Genomic DNA, 19,115 nt, shown 5'->3' with positions numbered 1-19,115 from the left:
AGTATCTGCAGGACGACAGCATGATTCTGGAGGAATTGGAATCCTTCTTGATGGGGGAAATACAACATTGAGAGCTGATTCCTGAAATTCTTTAGTTTTGTGAAGCGGGGGGGGGGGGCTCACGCTGCGGAAGTTGGCATTGGAAGTGGTCGCTGCCGCATGGTGTCCAACCGGGCCATGCAGTTGGAAGTGGCGGGGGAGGCCCTTCTCAGGGCCAGACGGGGGCGACTACGATAGGCCTAATGTTAGTCTGGGAATGCCTGGTTCCCACGAGGGCAGTGCACCTTGTTCTCAACCCAACAAGACGGACCGGGGTAGGCCTAGATTAAAATTTGTGGGGACCCTCATGGGCCCATCACGCTACTGACGGTGGCATTGAAACTGGCTGGTACCGCGCGGTGCCTGGACGGACTGTGCCACTAGAAGTGGCAGGGGTAAAGCCTTACTTGGGACCTGATAATAAGGAACGCAGTGGGCTTAGATGCGGGTTTTCAGGGATTCCTAGGGGGCCCACCTTGCTGCGGACGGCGGTATGGGAAGTGGTGGCCATATGGTGCCTGAAGAGACCGTGCTGCTAGAAGTGTGGCGGGGGAACCCGGCGCGGGGCCGAGATGTACACAGTACCATTCCATATACCGTGCCCAGTATGCAAGGGCTCCGCTGATGCACGCACAGATTGCAGGTGTGTCCACGCTGGATTCCACGAGCTCACACGCGAAATGTGAGCGCCGGCCGTTAGCCCATCCGTATATCAGCGGGCTGCGAGCGGGTCCATGTCGGATCCCTCGCCGGTCTGTGCTCGGGTACTCGAAGCACCATTGACTCATCTGTGTCGACGGGCTACGGGCGGGTCCGTGGCAGATGCTTTGGAGGGATGTCCGGTGGCCATCGCCGCCGACCTGCATGGTAGACACCAAGCATGGCACCGTTCCCATTCAGGTTTTCAACCTAACGGCGGACCAAGTCACGATCTACGAAGGAAGTCGGGTGGGCGCTGTTCTCACTGATGGAGGAGGCAGATGTGGCTGAGCTACAGGAGAAGGGAGTGGGGGTGCCAGCCCAGCAGGCCGCCCTGGACAGGGATGGCCGGCTGGGGATTGGGGAAGAAGTGCCTGACCACCTTCAGGATTTACTGAATCGGGGCTCTGCTCACCTCAGTGGGGGGCAGCGCTCACGCTTGGCCAGCATCTTACAGCATTATCAAGCAGCATTCAAAAACCCAGATGGTAAGCTGGGTAGGACCCACTTGGTGCAACATATATCACAGGGACAGCGATACCAATACGCCAACCTAGCTCCAAGGCGACTGCATATTTCAAAAAATCCAGGAGGCCAAGAGTCAAATGGAACAGATGCTGAGGGAGGGGGTGGTAAAGCCCTCACGTATGTCTTGTCCCCCGTTCGACCTGTGGAAATGAACGGATTCGACCGTGCGCGGCGGTTACTTGACTGGACCCTCGTGAACCATACGGGATTGTCGTTAGTAACTTGCCAAACCTCTGTTGAGTCTTCTCGTTTTAAAGACTTCGTTTGCTCAAAGTTAAGAAACGATCACATCGAAACTCTTTTATGTGCTCTGGAAGGCTTAAACCGAATAAAACTGTACGGAATCATGAAAAAAAGAAATGCTACATAAATGTGAAATTTAGCCTCGAATTGGCTGCTAAGATGATGACTTATTTCCATGTTCAATCGATCACTTGGTCTTTTTTCCCACTAATTTCTCAAATTTAGAAGTTTTTTCCATAATATTTAGACAGTGCATAGGACAGGCTCGAAACTCAACTACACAGTACGATCAGTTCTATGTAGCTGATTTTTTTTTGGCTTTCATGAGCTATATTTAATACTTCTGCGCAGCGCAATCTAAACGGTTTTACACGCACAAACCGGTCCAGCCATGTACCGTGCACGGTACAATGCGGCCTGTTGTAAACACGCGTACCTCGTCGTACATGTGCACTAACATGGAAATTCTCGACGGAGCCGTTGTACATGTTCATGTGGTCATGCTTGTATACAGTACATGAAAAACTGGTGATACATACCGTTAATTTAAACATTTTCCTGGCAATTTTATAATGGCGGATAGACTTCGGTTTCAGTAATAAACTTAATGTAAGCTTAATGTACTTTTATGTTCGTCTTTCGCTAACAAGCACTGAATTCGAACGCTCGCAAGGCGGTAAGGTGGGAAGAGAAAAAAAAATCCAGCGGAAAACCGTCAGCAAATCTACAACCTTCACACCTTTCTCCACCACAGCCCACTTGTCAAAACTTCAGGAATTTTTTTTTCGAGTCAGGCTTCAAAAATCGCAAAAACGTAAATAAACTACCGCTTACGAAAGGACTTTCACAAAAATCACTACTTTTGACCATTCTGGTACTATTTCTCAATTTTATTTTCACAAAACATTTTGGGAAAAAGCCTTATTTTACCATGAAAACAGTGTGGGCAGGAATTCTTATTTCCAAAATTGGAAATAAGACGTAAATTTCATGAAATGAAATAGCTGTTTGCCTGGCCTGAATTCCCACGGCCTTATTATGCATGCAAATGACCAATAGTAATTTCCGTCTAAAACATACGTCTGGCCTACTCTAGCAAACCCCACCCAGGTCCGCAGCTTCTTGAGGTGGTTTATCGCCAAGTTTGCCGAGATTGCTTGCCCCCTCCACGCCTTGACAAACAAGAACCAAAGGGAGTTCAGGTGGACCACTACCTGTCAGTCGGCCTTTGAACATCTCAAGGACACATTGACTTTCTCACCAGTGCTGCATTATCCTGAGACATGGCGAGAATACATCGTGGACACGGACGCCAGCCACTGCACCATCGGGGCGGTGCTGTCCCAGGAAGGGGAAGACGGGGAGAGAGTCATCGTCTATGGCAGCCAGACCCTAACCAAGGCTAAGTGCAACTACTGCACCACTCGGGAGTTGTTGGCCATGGTCCATTTCGTGACCTATTTTAAACACTATCTACTCGGCTGAAAATTCTGCTTGAAGACAGATCATGGGTCACTGTGCTGGCTATTCAACTTTCGGAAGCCGAAGGATAGACTGTGCGGTGGGCACAGAAATTGGGGTGTTACGAGTTCGACGTGGAACACCAACCGGGGCGTATTAAGCACGCCAATGCCAACGCTCTCTCTCTCTCTCTCTCTCTCTCTCTCTCTCTCTCTCTCTCTCTCTCTCTCTCTCTCTCTCTCTCTCTCTCTCTCTCTGGGAGACGCTGACTATTTCACCAAGTGGGTGGAGGCGTTCCCCATTCCGAACCAGACAGCAAGACAATCACCCAAGTGTTGATGGCACAGGTGATCACCGGTTTTGGTATCCCCCCTGAAATTCACATCGATCAGGGAAAAAATTGAGGCTGGACTGTTTCAAGGAGTCTGCAAGTTGCTAAGTGTCCACAAAACCCGCACCACACCATTCCACCCCCAGTCAGGTGGTATGGTAGAACCGTTTAACTGTACGGTTAAAACCATGCTGAGCCTCTTTGCCCAGGAGAATCAAGATGACTGGGATGAGTACCTTCCCTTCATCACGATAGCCTACCGCTCATCCTGACACAACAGCACTACGTTCACTCTAAACATGCTGATGCTGGGACTTGAGGTAAAAGTTCAACCGTCTGAAGCCCTACTTCGGAGACGTGGACGCGAGTTGGTGGCAGAAGGCAGCCCAGGAGCTGGCAGCAGGGATGGACCGACCGGGTGCCCCCGCTGAGCCTGAAGCCGCCACTCGGGCACCCTCGGCAGAGACGGATCTAACCCCTCTCCCAACGAGCCAGGACTCTAGACGGACCTGAAACACCTGCGGTAGATTCGACGACAGACCTTGGACAAGGGACGACCCTCGAAAAGGAAGAGGGCCAGAGAACCGCTTTCGTGGTCCAACAAAACGGGAACGAGACTGGAGCCAGGTTGACGACAAAAGAAACACCAATAATGGACAAAGCAACGGGCGCACAGTGGGCCAGGGCGTAGTCAAAGTGCAACAAAATACAGATTTGGTGAATGTATTTTTTTTCATTTGTTTTTGTGCTTTTCAGAGTGGTTAGACCATTTTTCAAAAAAATGACCTTTTATAATTTGTTTGTATTTTTTAAATACGTAAAATTAGGGACAATAAGTTACAGATGCTGAAAATGACTACTCACGTTCGATCTATTTTTATACAGGGTTAAGGGATTCTACTTTAAGTAGTTGTATTTGGATCTTTCCCATATGTTCATGAAGGTAAAGTATTGACATTATTTAAATGATATTGATAACTTTGTAAAAAAAGGTTTAACTTGTGTGTTACTTAAGAAAGACCCCACGACGTGTTGCATTTAAATTTTTAACAATGTTGTGGCATTCTTAAGGCCATGCGTCCATCCATTTTTCAGATGAAAGAAATGTTAGAAAACTAAAAAATAATTAAAATGGCATTTTGATACCCGGCCTCCCCTACGACCTAAGACACGGATACGCCACCTAAGAAACAGATGATTCTCTTATGGCTGAAATAAAACTGACGATATTTTGTCACGAAAAATATCCATTTGGCAGCCCCACTCAAAATTTGAATAAGATTTTGTGCATCTAAAATAGCATAACGGTGCTGTAAGCTGATCATATGAAACGAAATGAACCATCAAGGGAACCGTCCACAGCTGTGTCTTCTTCCAGTATGCCAGCATGAGGCGTATATCCCTATCCATGTGCCCGTTATACGGTTCAATACCAAAGAGAATCCTAAACAGTTTGCTGTGGCGAAGGGGGATGGTTTCTCTGTTGGTCGTTCAAGCCCAAGGATGACTTGGGGAAGTGGCCCCAGAAAAAAAAAAGATCCACAATGTATTTTGAAAAACAATCTGATGAAGTTCAGATTTTGTTTTCTTTATTTCTTTTAAAAACACGTTGAAACGCGAAACGCAGCCGCAAAACTCACGAAGGGAGTGAATGGTAGCATTAAAAAATTAAAAATGGGTCCTAAAGAGCAATTTGTCCCGTCCCCAGAAAATGAGATCTGCATTTCTCTTTGTTGAGACCAATGACAAAATAACCTTTGGATTCGATTTTTATAAAGGTTTTTTCAGATCAAACATTCACACTTGTACAGTAATCATCACCACAGACAGATCGTGTGTCAAGAACATGACGTGGAGTCCAAATAGGTCATTTTTTTTTCAACAAGGTATCAACAAATAGGTAAATCGAATGTCCAATGAGTTGGTCAAATATCCACCTAAAAAAACAGACGTCCACTAGGGACTTCAAATGAGTGGGTGTTTGAAATGATCATGATTTCAGATGACACTTTCACCACAAAATCATGGTAGATGTGTTTTTAAAAACCGATTGTAACAAAGGCCAGAAAGAAATATCTTTTCTTTACATCAGTCTTTGAAACGTCTTGCAGATAGGGTAATCGCTGTTTATTTAAAAATGTGGCATGAGGGTATATGTCAAATGACTTTTGAGCAGACCTGTTTCATTTCAATCCAGTAACTATAATTATAACTCATTCGTGAAGAAATATCTCTAGTGACACGTAAAATACTGAAGTCACAGCAACCTATTTGACATTTATTCCAATAACAATGCAGGTCGGGTGGCCTGAACTCAAACAATATGCCTCAACATCTTCCTTACATCCCAAACGATGTTATTTTATTCTGTCTCTTGAGTTACACTCAATTATTCAGTGGGTGTCTAACATTCACTGTATACTAGCGTGAAAATTGTAGTTCAATTGTAGAATTCGAACTGTAATTCTAAAGACTATTCTTGACAACAATTCCTCTTCTGAGGCTAATCACTCGAAATGTTTAATGTACATTAAACTTAAAAGAGACAGGAATCCACCCTAAACGTTTTTCTCGATATCATCGCGGTGCATCTACTTAGACGAGTTTTCAGAGTAACTCTGTGCAGGCAAGTTTGTGATAACTGGATATACCGCTCACACACTGTGCGCATTTTCCCATTTTCAAAACTCAATACTTTTTCACTGCGGGGCTATTCAATGCAGGCGGGCTGGCGCACATTTAATCTTACACTTCAAATGATCATAGCAAAAACACTGGAAGTCTGATTGAATTCAAACTTCACATTTATAACGATAAGGAGAGTCCTTACATGCATGCCAAGTTTCCAAACATCGAGCCAGGCAAGGCTGAGTTTCCACCGAGGCCGAGCCAAAATAGCCCGGCTCTTTTAGGGTTAGAAGGTAATTCCTACTCCATGTAAAATTGTAGAAAAGTGATAAACAGGAGATAGCTGTACAGGGAGATAGTGATTACCATTAGTCAATAAAGATCTAAAATTCAAATAAAGCGTTTAGTCTATATACGTAGGCACTACATGCAATAATCTGTGTCTAGTGAGTGACGGCAGGCAGAGGACTAGAGTCAAATAACAACAATTAGTTTTATTTATGAATAATTGATGTTCAGTGCAGTTTGGTGCAACAACGATGAGCAAGTCTCACAACTATCGAAAAACCCAATAACAATGCTTTATTTGAATAACGCAATTAAAGTTAAATACACTTCATACACCTGTTTGAGTACCACAATAACAAAGGACTGCTGAACCACAAAATTTATGTCTTGAATTAACAAGAACTTTGGTTCTTTTAAAAGAAGTATAAGAATATTTGGTGTAGATGGCTGCGAAAGACTGAGTATAATATATTTTTGCACGTTGTGCATTGATCCACACCTTTAATTCTGCATTGGCGTTTCGGAAAGTTGAAAGTTGTTTAAGTACTAGTTAGAAATGTTTTAGCTGTTTGAAAGTGGATAAACTCTCCAAATGTTATGTTTATTTTTACCGCAGAGTGGAAGAGGCGGCTTACTGAATTGCCCAATAAACCTGTATATACCTTTGAAACGGGAACAGGATATGTCGTCTTTGCCCAACGATTCACGCTGCTCTGAAGGTAAGTGATCCAGAAAAATAGCATGTGAACTAATATAAAACTCGATTACTTAAAAAATGCCGTGGACACTTAACTAATTATGTATTATTACCAAATTATACATTAACAAACTACAATATATAAACAACTTTCCTAACGGAAATATCTGTTACGTAAAGATTTATACAGTTTCCTTTTAGGTTAGTTCTACAGCGATTCACCAGGAACAATGTTAAAAGCTACAGTGGCTAATATCATGATGAATGTTCAATTTGATTTGTGTTGGGGTAACTTTTAGTTATTCTCTAACTAGTGTACTTTCTACAAATGATTTTAGTTATACCAAAAGGGTTTTCTCGTTTTGTCTTTTGCTCTTAGTAAGTCCCAGCAGTACAACGGACGTTATATTTACATCAGTTTCATTACAAATTTGAATGGAAACTCCTAAATATATCAAATGAAAAAATCAATCCCTTTTGACATTCAACTACTGATGTAACGAAGAGATCATTCTGTACCAAAAGGGACCCAGTTATAAAGTACTGAACATTTCTCCTTTATGGGTCAGAGCCTACACCGACTTCTTCGAATCGTCTAAAAATATAAAAGAGTAAGGGTTTGTAGCTGGTACATGTTTGTGAAGGGCAAAGTCTTAAGTACTAGTTTACAAGACCGTATCCACAGATCCTGTGGAGATAAGTTTTATATTTAAATTCCAAATTAAGAACACGTTATCTTTATTTCAATCAACGAATGGGGGAAGGTCAAATGTTAATCTTTTAAATTATTGATTGGTAAATGTAAACGGGACAGCAAAAGAAACTTGCCACTTCTGTCAAATGCCACACATAAAAAAAATCACTTCATAGAAATAAACAAGTTTTGTTAACAGGTATGCTGCAATACCCCTTACTAATCACAACCCCGAAAGAAAGTGATTGTCTTTCTAACTTAAGACAAAATTGACATGCACAGCAACTTGGTTACTGAATCAAAAGTCACAGAATGTAACTAAATGAGCCTTAAGTTTTACGCAGAAATCAATGTCACAGGACGAAATAAAGAAGTCACAGTCATTACTTTTCAATAATGTGTATGCATAGTCAGTAAGGATGGCATCCCTATATAGAAGCCACTCATGCACATCATTTTGACAAAACAGCTGTTCACTTTGTCATTGTCAATTTGCTTGGTGGAGAGTGCTTTGTGTGTGACTTTTGATTTGTTTTCCTATCAAAATTCAGGGAAATGAGTAAGAACAAGAGCATATTTTTTTCGTTATACTAACAATAATGTTATAATATTTTGGAATGATCATTTTGAGCCGTCCATGGTTACTGGAAAAGTATAATTGGTTGTAATAGGAGCGTTTAACGGGACACTACTAAGAGGAGAGCTTTGAAAAACCAAAAGAAATTCTTTTCCAAACAGGCCCTTAAGTCATGCTATGCCTCTGTATGCAACAGACCATTCCGTATATCTGCCAGAGATCAATTCTAAATTTTACTGTATCTGGGGAATGGAATGTGCGACAGAGGTCAAAAGAAAATTACACAAATTTAATCCATATCAAAATGCCTCTCTATCACATTCATATATCTTTTATATTAGAGCATCAATTCTGTCACACTCGATCGGTTTAGCCCCTAAAATCTTCGTGTTGATTTTGCGTGTGCTTTAAGGTTGTTGCAGTGAAGCTATCTCTGTTCAAATAATGTTATGTAACTATATTCAAATCCAAAAATAAGGCAATTTCTAAACATTGATGGTGCCAGATTTACATTTATATTATGATGCTAAAAATTGTTTATTGGTACTGTGAGCTAGATACTCCTGAGTGAAGTAAGAAGTGAGGTCTTAGAAACAAACTGACACGGCTTTGGCGTTCACGTACGGTAGTTTAAGACGAGTACTGAGTTGGTTGCCTACATTGATGTTCAAAACGTTTAACAAATTTTCTGCAATTAAGTCGTCCTTATACGTTATACTAGACAAGTTAACCCCTTAAAATGGTCAACCCCTGACGAATTCAACAAATAGAAACGAAGCATATCTCCCAGTTTTCTTGGTAGAAAACTACCCACAAAAACTTAACATTCTAAGTAACCGCATTTTATGTGACAAGCCTTCTTCATACCATATTTCGATCTTGCGCTCAAGAAGACGTCGTCCCAGATAATTCCTTTTCATTTCGATGAATACTTTTCTCACACCTATTTGTGTATCGTTATGGCGAAACTTGTTGAGATCGTCTCGTAAGTGTTGCCTTAAGTCATACAAATAGCTGACTTGATTTGCAATGCATAACATTCGTACTATCGAGTTGGGCGAACATTTTCATTGTATTTTTTTCTAAATAGTTACAAGTTGTATTTGGGCGATATTCAATAGTTGCTTTTAGCTAGACTTATGTTAGGCATGAGAGACCGTGCCAGTGATTAGATTTCCATCGCTTCTGTTCGAATATAATTTTCAATAATCTGCACAGCTTCTGTGTTTTGAATGGACTCCAAAGCATCAATTAGTAGGTCAACTGTTTTCTGTGATGAATACTCCCTCTTGTAGCATCTTTCAAAAAGGATTACGAGCAGATCTTCCGCACTGAAGTTGGTGCTGTTGTTATTCAATTCAAACTTCCTCATAAGATACCTTGCCAACCCTTGGGAATTTGAAGTGTTGTCCGTACCATTGTCTAACAGTTGGCAAAGTTGTTTTAGAGGCAGAGAGCATAGGATGTCCTTCGCGATTGTCTTAAGTTCAAGTTTCTTTCTCATATCTTCCTGCATGAAAAGAATGACACGTATATTTAAATGCATATTTTTGGATCATAGGACGCTGTTGCTCATAACAAATTGATATCTAAATCACCATTAAAGATTAGTAAATCTGTTTCATGCGGAGAGAGGGTCTGAAAAGAATTCTCCTTCTTGATTATAGACGGTGAAAAGGTGCAACTGTCTACCCCGGAAAATGTGTCCCCGAGACACTTTTACAAGGTTGACATATGTCACTCCCGACACATGAACCTCGGTAAATCTGTTCCCCTTGCCCAACGATGGCACATTGTCACCATTTTCACGGAGAGAAAAATTTGCTTTGCATAGTTAAAGCGTAAGCAATAAAGGGTATATCCATGAGGAGAAATTCATTTGGCGTTTCACGAACCGACAAATTTAACTCCCCAATTGTTTAGAAATGAAACATTTGCACCTGTCGCGTGGTACAGCAAAATCATGTTCTGGGGGTGCCTCTTTCATAAGAATGTTACTGTTTCCACGGACATACAAAAGTGTTTATTTACAACATAAGCAATTTCAATTGATTTCCATAAATGTTGTTTTGTTGTTCTGTGACATTAAAAATCCCATTTTTCATGAAGTAACACTGGTCATTTCAAAAGATTGTTAAATACGGGGAAGAAAAGCGTTTGAATAAAGAATCCATCTTTTTATGCGATTTTCTAGCAACTTAATGTTCTAACTACTTAGTAATGAAAAGGAAACGATTCTCTGGTGTTCTTGTCACCACTATCTTTGAAGAGTCTGCTATTGGTCTGCCTGGAAATATTCTTAATGCACTAAACATGCATTTGTTTGTAATCTTGAGTTAGTGGATACAAAATTTCACCAAGAATTTATTCTTTTAGCTTCAGTCGAGACCAACTTTCTTTTCATTCAAAGGTAACAAATTGATGAATAACAGCAGGTTCTGAAGTAGTGCTGCTACGCTGCTACACAATTGCAAACAATCATGTAGGCAGATCTTGTAGGTAAAGTTTGACGGAGAGCGGCGAACAGTTTTCTAGCTCGTTTAAGGAAGACGATGCATTATTGAAAATACGCGAGTGTATCGATGCATTCTGTAATTTTTTTTTTTTTGGCAGAACAAATTGCTGGATTTTTTCTCTACATATCAATCTTCCTTTTTGTGCCGCTTGAGGCAAAGGTCATCAGAAAAGACGAAAACGACTGCTACAAATAAAATCTTGCAAGGGACACATTTACCTGAAGGGAGACAGCATTATCGAGCTAGGTGGATTCTTCTATAAGGGGAAAGCTATTACCATCTCCACTAGCCTGCCCTACATTAGCAGGGTAACTTCTACAATGATTTGATTTGTGAAAAACAATATATGGATATTACGAACAAACCATTGATCGTACCAATTGAGCCTCTGTCCGTTTAACCTCAATGACAGACACTATCAGGTGGTACATAATCCTGTACTTAGTTTTATATCCGGCCCGATGTTTTTTGAAAAAGAAAAAAAAGTCATAAATAAAAAAGTCACACACTGGAGAGGTTGTAGTAGCCTAAGCACTTGAAGTAGTTTCAAATACGGTCATATCTGCAAGTACACAACCTCCTGAATGGCTTCCTAAATTTCACATGATGCCACGTACGACTGGTGCTCCCACTTTCATGACATCACACATTCAGACTTGCGCCGGAACTGAAATGCTTAGGACAATATATGTTATTCAACCTAGCTGGAAATATGATAAGATCCCATGAGCTCAATTTCCAAATAATTTTGATCACGTACAGGTCAGTTTTAAGATGGAACACAACCCGAAGGAACATTCCTCTTTGATTTGTCAGCAAGGAATCCAAGCAAGATAGGAGTTTTTATTCAAGTTGCACTTGTTGTAAATCTCACCAAGGAAAGAAAATCTTTTTCTCGACGACAAAAGCAAGGAAAACAGGGAAACCTTACCTTGCACACACGGCACATCTCATAAACGTCCTGAAAGAGGAAACACTTTCCAAAGTTAGGAAACGTTTAGAAAAGATTTTTTTTTTTAATTCCTGTTTGTGTTTTAACGTTAACAGTAAGAAAAGTATGGTTTTTTTCTGGCAAACCACACTCACCCGTTTGTGACCCACACTTGACCCAACGTAAGGAAGGATAACTGCAAATTTTTTGTGTACAGATTTTTACGACCTTCTGTTAGTTGTCGATTTTTTTTAAGTTACGCAATTGTAAGGCATTTCTTGACACTTTGAAAGACAATGCAGTATTTCCTGGGAATATAAGAAAACAAACAGTACTATACAGGAAAGACTACTGGAGAATGGCAAAATATGGGCTTGACCTTCGTGCGTGGCCTATATGCGGTAACCCGTCTTTGCAAAACCTACCAAAGTCCTTGCCTGTAAATATTTTTTTATTTACACCACCGGAACAACCATAGTGTATACCCATGCACAATCTTTGAATATAAAATTAACGAAAGCTTTAATTTGAGCGTAAAGTCCAAGTCCGACATCCACCTGGCTTAAAACGTGTCAATCCGCTGATGAGTATGGAAGGTGTCCGACCATCGACGATACCATCTGAGTGTTGACAACAGCATGTTCGATACATTTCTGGGTTTTTTTTTGGAAAATATTTTTTTTACGTGACATTAGGTAACACCAGACAGGTGAATCGAGGGAGAGTATTTTGGGAATCAGATCATCATACGTTGACTTGTACGAGTGATTTGTTCTTAAACTGGCTTCTACATACATGACTAAAAGGGGAAGGATGGATAGTCTCCATCAGGAAATTCCACGATCACGCGTGAAGTATAAGGTTTGGTTCTTTTTAACACTTACCACAGTACCGCATGTACATGTCACGCCATCTTGGGGAGCGCCAGCTCCTTCACGAGCCTGAAAAGTTAATGTTCGATAGGTTTCGTGACCACCTTGCCGACTTAAACCTAATTGACAACAAATTAATACAAATGTGTGTATTATAAATTTCATTCATTTCATTTCATTCTATCCCCAGACTTCAAGGAGTGCAGAACATTGGCCCTACACCAAGCTCAACCATTGTCTCATTGCTTTCATTCTTTACAGAATACGGGTAACTCTAAGCGGGTTTACCCCACAGGTGTAAAACTGTAAAGCATTATGGTCCTTTTTAGTAGAGTGTTGAAAATTCATATTAAATCAAGCCAAAAAAAATTCTTGATAGCTTGTTGCAAATACTTTAACTTTTTAGTAACTGGATGCTGAACGGACATTCTTTCGGCTTTTGAGTAATTTTGGGGTATCATCACATTCTTTGCAATTCTGGAAATGAAAGTTGCTCGTCTCGGTATCTTCGGCTTTCTGTTTACCCCTGACACCGTTAAGCAAAGAGTAAGAGAGTTTACAGACGTATTCAAGTGAATTTCTACTATAACAAAAATGCTGATTAGTATCGTGGTTTATCAATGTTAAAATTGCCGATCCTGCAATCACCAGAGTGTCAACAGTATAAAACAAATACGTATTTGTTTTCAATATAAAATGTATTTACGAATACACGGTTTTGCCAGGTGCAACACGCAAACAAAAGCTATTCAAAAGTTATTATTTTATTTTGGAACAAAGACATCATCAACTAGGGCATTATTGTAGAGAAACTTATCAAATTATAACCTTCCACAGATAATTCTATTCCACCCTTCAGTATACATTGAACTTTTTTTCACCTATGTCCTGGTGACAGACACAATAATATTCGTCTTGTCATCAAATTGGAAGTAATGGGTAAAATGCGATTCTATGAACATGGGAGTTTGTTCTTTTCATATCATCTTGCATATCTAATATTCAAAATACTATATTAGTTGTTGACACTCCTTCATTGCAACCTTTCTTTTGTAGGAAGACAATAGTAGCACAATTTGTTCAACGGTTATTAAAACTATGCAGAGAAACTGCAGCGTATGCGTCCTTGCAATTCAAAAAATACTTTTACGACACATATTGAGAGATTGAAACTGTAATTGCACAACATTGATCAGTAACCCATATTGAACGCAATAGCAGATAAACTACCCATCAAATTAAAAAATTTGGAATGGACAGAATATCTTTAACTTACAAGGTGACAGCTGTGGACAAACGTTGTTCTTGATCCATTTCCTGTTTGTTCAACTTGCACGTTGCAATGAAAAGCAGACGTTGGTGCAGTTCTTCCCAGAATAAAGGTAACAGAGTTTTCAGAGAAAGAAGCGACCTTTTCCTTTGTAATAACGTTCTCCTTGAATAGAAGGAAAGACAGAAACATTGATAATGCTAAGTTGACCTCTTCACAAAATTTGTTTGTTGTCCCAAATTCCAAAATTCCGACACACATAGTATTTGCTTTCTTGTTTTTGTCTTCCACTTTTATGGAACTGCATACCAGAGAAGAGTAAGCAAGATTTGTTAGAAATTTAAAGTTTAACCTTACAGTGCTCTGTTCTATTTGCCAGGGCTCTGAGATATTCGTGACAGCTACCACAACGTCTCCTTTGTTTGGATCAAACCCCAACATTCGTTCGGTATCTAACAGTTTGGATCTCTTTAATATCTCCATGTCGTTAACTCTCTGCAAAAGAAGTGAGTGAAAAAAAAAAAAACAAATATCACAGTTGGTCCAAAAAGGAAGATTTTAGCATCTAAGGGTGGCTGCAAATAACAGGATCTACATAGTCATCCTTAATATTTTATCGACACACAAGGTGCATGTGGAACTAATGATGCAAACATTCAAGTCACAGAGGCAACAGTGCAGGTAATGACGCTTACCTTTCTAGCCTCCTCCTCATTCTTCCAAACTCGTACACGAAATTCAAACGTTCTGGAACGCTCATCAATTTCCGGCCCGTAGACACCAACGCACCGTTGGAAGGCGTTTTCATTTGGCGTGCCAATTTGTCTCACCCCTGTGAAGTGATCGAGCAGCACGATAACCTCGTCTTTAGTTAAAAACACTCTGTCCCCTTCTAGGTCTTCCCATGACCTTAATGCTTCGTTGTCATTTTGGCATACTTGGGTTATTAGAGTCCATTTAACGTCTTCTGTCGCTTGGTATGGGAACGACAGGACAACATTCCTTTTAAATGCCAATTGTGGGGGTCCGCACTGGATCATACGAGACAGGACAATCTTTGGTGGTTTGACATCATCCATAGGCGAAGCATTTGGGTCGACATATATGTAAACCTGCTGCACTCTTCCACTTGGTAGCGCACCACCCGGAACGTAGAGGTGAACGCCGTAGTCCTTTAATAAGAGGCTTCCTCCAACACTATCAAAGTAGCCTATAGCGATGTTTGGTAGCTGGAAAACTTTCCCTAGTAAGTTGTTTTCGCTGATATGAGCCCTTAGCAAATAGAATTCTATCAGCACTTTCTGCAGATGAGATGGAACACACTCTGGTAGTCCTGAAAAGAAGTTGAATTCAGACAGCTGAAACGATACACGAAATGGAACAAAAATAAAGACTAAATAAAGACAAAACAAAAACTATTACTTGAGATGCTAAATTCCTGATAGCATGCATGATTTCAAGTATGTTATAACAAGGCTTTCGTGTTTATTCAAAGCTCTTCACGCTGATCACTTTATCCGCTTTCATACCCCTAATGGCATCGTCTTCATTCAGAATTTGAAGTGCGTTGCTCATGTGAAGGCGGTTAAAAACCTCTTTCAGATGCATGAGTTTTATTGTATTTGCAGCCTCCCCTTTTGAGCGAATGGAAAAGTATGCATTCAGCACGGCACTGGCAGGATCCTTCAATTTCTCTCGAGCATCTTTAAGAAACACTGGTCCAACATCACACAGAAGAAGTGACTCCCAGTCTTTGTCTGCAGATTTGTTGTTTAATTCCTCGCAAAGCTTCCGCTTGGTATCTTCTGATAATGTGACATCTTTTCTGAGTGTCTGCAAGAAAAAAATATATTTAAATGGGCGATTCACAACACAGTACGCCACTTTTCAAGTTTACGGTCGACACGCTGCGGTGATTGAGCGCAATTGCTACGTAACTTGGGCGTACTTGATTAACTAAAGTCTCCCGCATACAACGCAGTTAGTAAATGAGACTTAGTCAACTCTTTATCCCATAGTGCACTACGAAAAGGCCCCACCATGCATGGCAACCTCTTGGTGGCGCACTGCATTGTGAATCGCCTGTGTAAGCTTAAGTGTCTCGTTTTCTTCGGTTCAAATACAAGCACTTCCAAAGGTGACACGATGGAAGCAAAGACACAGATATTCTCCTTGCAATAACTGCTTCTGTTTATGTTACATCAAATCTAGTTTGGGCCTTGAATGCTCTCCACAATACATAGAGGAGGAGCCGTTGATTCATTCCATAACGCCATGATGGAAATTTCGTCAAAGCTTTAGGTCGAAAAAGCCAGGAACCTTTTCAAGACTTCAAGAAATTCCTCCAATTGCGTTTTCAAATTCTAAGACCTCACATCGTACACAAAGCAAACCTTCAAGGACCGCATTAGTTTCAACCTCGCCAGGTGCAGTCGTTTGATTGTCCACGCATGCGCCGTACACGATAGCCCAACGCTTTGGTTCGGCATACAAGGACAGACTTTTTCTACGTGTTTTTCAAGCACTTGCTACCTAACTGATTACGCTTGCTATATGGTCACGAGTAAACTGCGGTGAAGAGGCAGGTGTTAGGCAGAACTTTGGTTTGTGTAAGACTAGAATGCAAAGTCGGTTATATAGCTTCATTCTCTGTTGGACACCCCCTTCTCGCATTTCCTTTCACTTTGTTGAAATGAATCCGTACAATTTCGATGACCTAAGCCACAAGATTACTCGATAACATAAGTAAATTGAGTCAGTCATCCAGAGGCAACGGACAACGACTGACAATCCGTCTGACTGAAAGTGAAAGCCTCAACCAGGTCCGTCAATTCGAAAAACGGGTTGGGCCTACTCGGCTGCGCACCCTTGCTGCATAAGAGGCGGAGACCTGAACGCCAGCATAGAGGTGCTGAGTGAAGTCAGCTTAGACATCAAGCAGTGCGATGAGTTGTATAAAATCCTCTGACAGGTGCAAAAGGCAAACAATTACGCACCACTAGACCCCAAGCAATCGTATAGGTACAAATGTTGAAAAGAAAACGTCAAGTATTAAGACCTGAATATTATTTCCAATCACTTGAAATGCGCGGAGTTGTAGATTTTAGACGTCAATACCATAGAAGCACTCGGCCCTGGGCAGGGCCAAGAGATGGCGCTATTTCCAAGCAATGGAGGCTCCTTTTGGGGAACTGCACATCGCTGGTTCACAAACGACTACGAAGGGTCCAGTCCATTAATTCAAGCCCCAATGAAAACAGTGTAAAATCAGCACTGTTCAGGGCCCAATAGCATGCACGCCAACATCCCTGAGATTTCTGAAACACAAATTAAATTCTTGTCTGGTCACTTATCTTTCAATTTCTTTTCATTTTTTTGTGTGTTAACCTATTACATTTTTAATTATTCCCACAAAACAAAATCACCCCCCACAAAGTGATTTTTCCAAAGTCTGATTGCAGCCGTTTTTCAAGTTGCAACCCTCAACTTTCTCGAGCACGTAGGACAATTTTTCAACCGTAGTTTTTAGCCCTTCTGCTCTCATATGAAAGCTCAAAGACCCAGGAGGTTGATCCCGGCAACGATTTACACAATCCCATCATTTTGGGGGTCAAACAATCTCCTTTTTCAAAAGATACTGTGGGGGCACTTTTAATGCTAATGAGCTGATCAGAAATTCTCATTTGAATTAGTGTTTTACACCCTTTAAATGCACGCATTGCGGGGGCGTCGCGGCCAAAAAAATGAGTACCCCCGACCAGTATGGTTCTTTTCAACCAATGGGGGGGGGGCTTGTGCTCAAGGCGGATAAGCTAAGCCTACATTGTTTAACATTTTGATTCCTGAAAAGATTCTAACCTGATCGGATACAGCTATGTTCAAGTCTGTGGGAATGTGTGAATGAGTAACTTTAAAGAAAGCGTACTAGGAAGGAGCCTTTTAATGAAGGTTCTTTTTTCGGGGGGGGTTACAGCTGTCACGTGTGCAAATAGGTGTCTGTCATGTGTATGGTCAATCCCGTAGCAAACATGTCTATATCTCCTATTTGTTATCCAAAAAACGCCAAGAACAATTGGGCTAATGTAAAAGCGAAAAATACATGAAAATTACACGTGGTGCAAAATCAAGTCAAATTAAGTTCATTTCTCAATTTAAATAGGTGGCCCCGTTTGCAAAACTAAAGATCAGACCAAACGTGCTTATGCATGAATCCATATCCTGCGCGTCATGAATGTTCGTGAACGTTACCGTAAAAACTTCCCATTCCCAAAAAAAGTACACGAGCAAACTGCGAAAACAGGCATTACGCAAGCAAAAAGATAAATCTATTAGATAAATACTTCTACAACCATTGTCTTTGATATTGTGCACTTTTATCGAATCAAAACTTAATTAAAAATGAAGTTAACGTAGCCGCATATGTATTGCTTAATTGTCCCCTCTCCGGCCAGAAGCATTGCCACTATCCAAACTGTGTTCACAACACACACACAGTTGGGACATGCCACACTTTATCAACACCAATCAAATGTGCCTTTACTTTGTTATTCCGTTTGAATTGAATACAAAAGAATGTTTTAATATTTAACAAGGCACATGAAACCGCATTTGGCTTTGCTTTTAAACTGCATGAACTAGGTGTATCCAGGTTTCAAACTGTTTTGCATATCTTTCATGTTACTGTTAGGAAAGCAAAAATGCTGTTTCGTATTTAACTGACATCACTCGATTCCACTTAAGCTACATTCATTTCTGTCCGTACCTCATGGCGCTGGGAAAGGGAGAAAATGGCCCATTAATGTTTTGTCAGATTCAAAAAGTAGAAAAACATCGAGGGGGGTGCTGTAGATGAGAACTGACAATGTGTGTAAATCTGAATACGAAATTAGTTTCAGTCATTATAATGTTGGTAACATTTTTCAAATTCAATTTGTCGCTGTTGACAATTTTAGATCTTTCGAAATGTTTACTGATTTGTTTTGTGTTTCACTTCGCAGGATAACTCATTCAGTAGATCGTTGCATGCTGATGCAAAAATCATACCACTTAAAAATTTAAAGTCGTGATGCGTTAGGCTTTGTGTAGCCGAGGTACAATGAAGAAGTGTTAATAAATGGTTTGGGAAAATTTGTTATAGTCAGAGAGTCTTGAATTGACCTAAACCTGGGTGGTAATATTAGAAAGCGCATGCGTACAAAATAATAGTATCGCATATTCCAATTTCTCAAATCCCCTGTAATGTTATTTTTGCAAAAGCAAAATGTAAAAAAAAGTATATGAGATGCACAATTTCTTTACTAGAGCGGAAACTCTGGATACCAGCAATGTTGAAGGTAAAATA

The 19,115-nt window shown here is 40.7% G+C and overlaps 2 protein-coding genes across 9 annotated transcripts in view; both read right to left on the bottom strand.

Annotated features, from left to right (window-relative positions):
• Positions 1-19,115, bottom strand: part of LOC110983518 (uncharacterized) — a 97,848-nt gene that overhangs the window by 35,875 nt on the left and 42,858 nt on the right. The window lies entirely within an intron of this gene.
• The window catches only part of LOC147797559 (uncharacterized), a 124,494-nt gene continuing 110,929 nt past the window's right edge, over positions 5,551-19,115 (bottom strand). For all 5 annotated transcript variants that reach the window (XM_087142250.1, XM_087142251.1, XM_087142252.1 and 2 more), the window contains 7 exons: positions 15,304-15,607; positions 14,470-15,107; positions 14,132-14,269; positions 13,781-13,939; positions 12,517-12,573; positions 11,633-11,662; positions 5,551-9,695 (listed from right to left, as the gene is read on the bottom strand). In XM_087142250.1, the coding sequence (XP_086998376.1) occupies positions 9,354-9,695; positions 11,633-11,662; positions 12,517-12,573; positions 13,781-13,939; positions 14,132-14,269; positions 14,470-15,107; positions 15,304-15,607 (1,668 nt within the window). In that variant the 3' untranslated portion in view covers positions 5,551-9,353. The remainder of the gene's footprint in view (positions 9,696-11,632; positions 11,663-12,516; positions 12,574-13,780; positions 13,940-14,131; positions 14,270-14,469; positions 15,108-15,303; positions 15,608-19,115) is intronic.

This window comes from Acanthaster planci, linkage group LG10, assembly GCF_054643075.1.
Source record: "Acanthaster planci isolate LZ-2023a linkage group LG10, COTS_SCS, whole genome shotgun sequence".
Classification (NCBI taxonomy): domain Eukaryota; kingdom Metazoa; phylum Echinodermata; class Asteroidea; order Valvatida; family Acanthasteridae; genus Acanthaster; species Acanthaster planci.
Note: the sequence above shows the minus strand (reverse complement) of the source record. Positions and strands in the feature narration are given on the sequence as shown.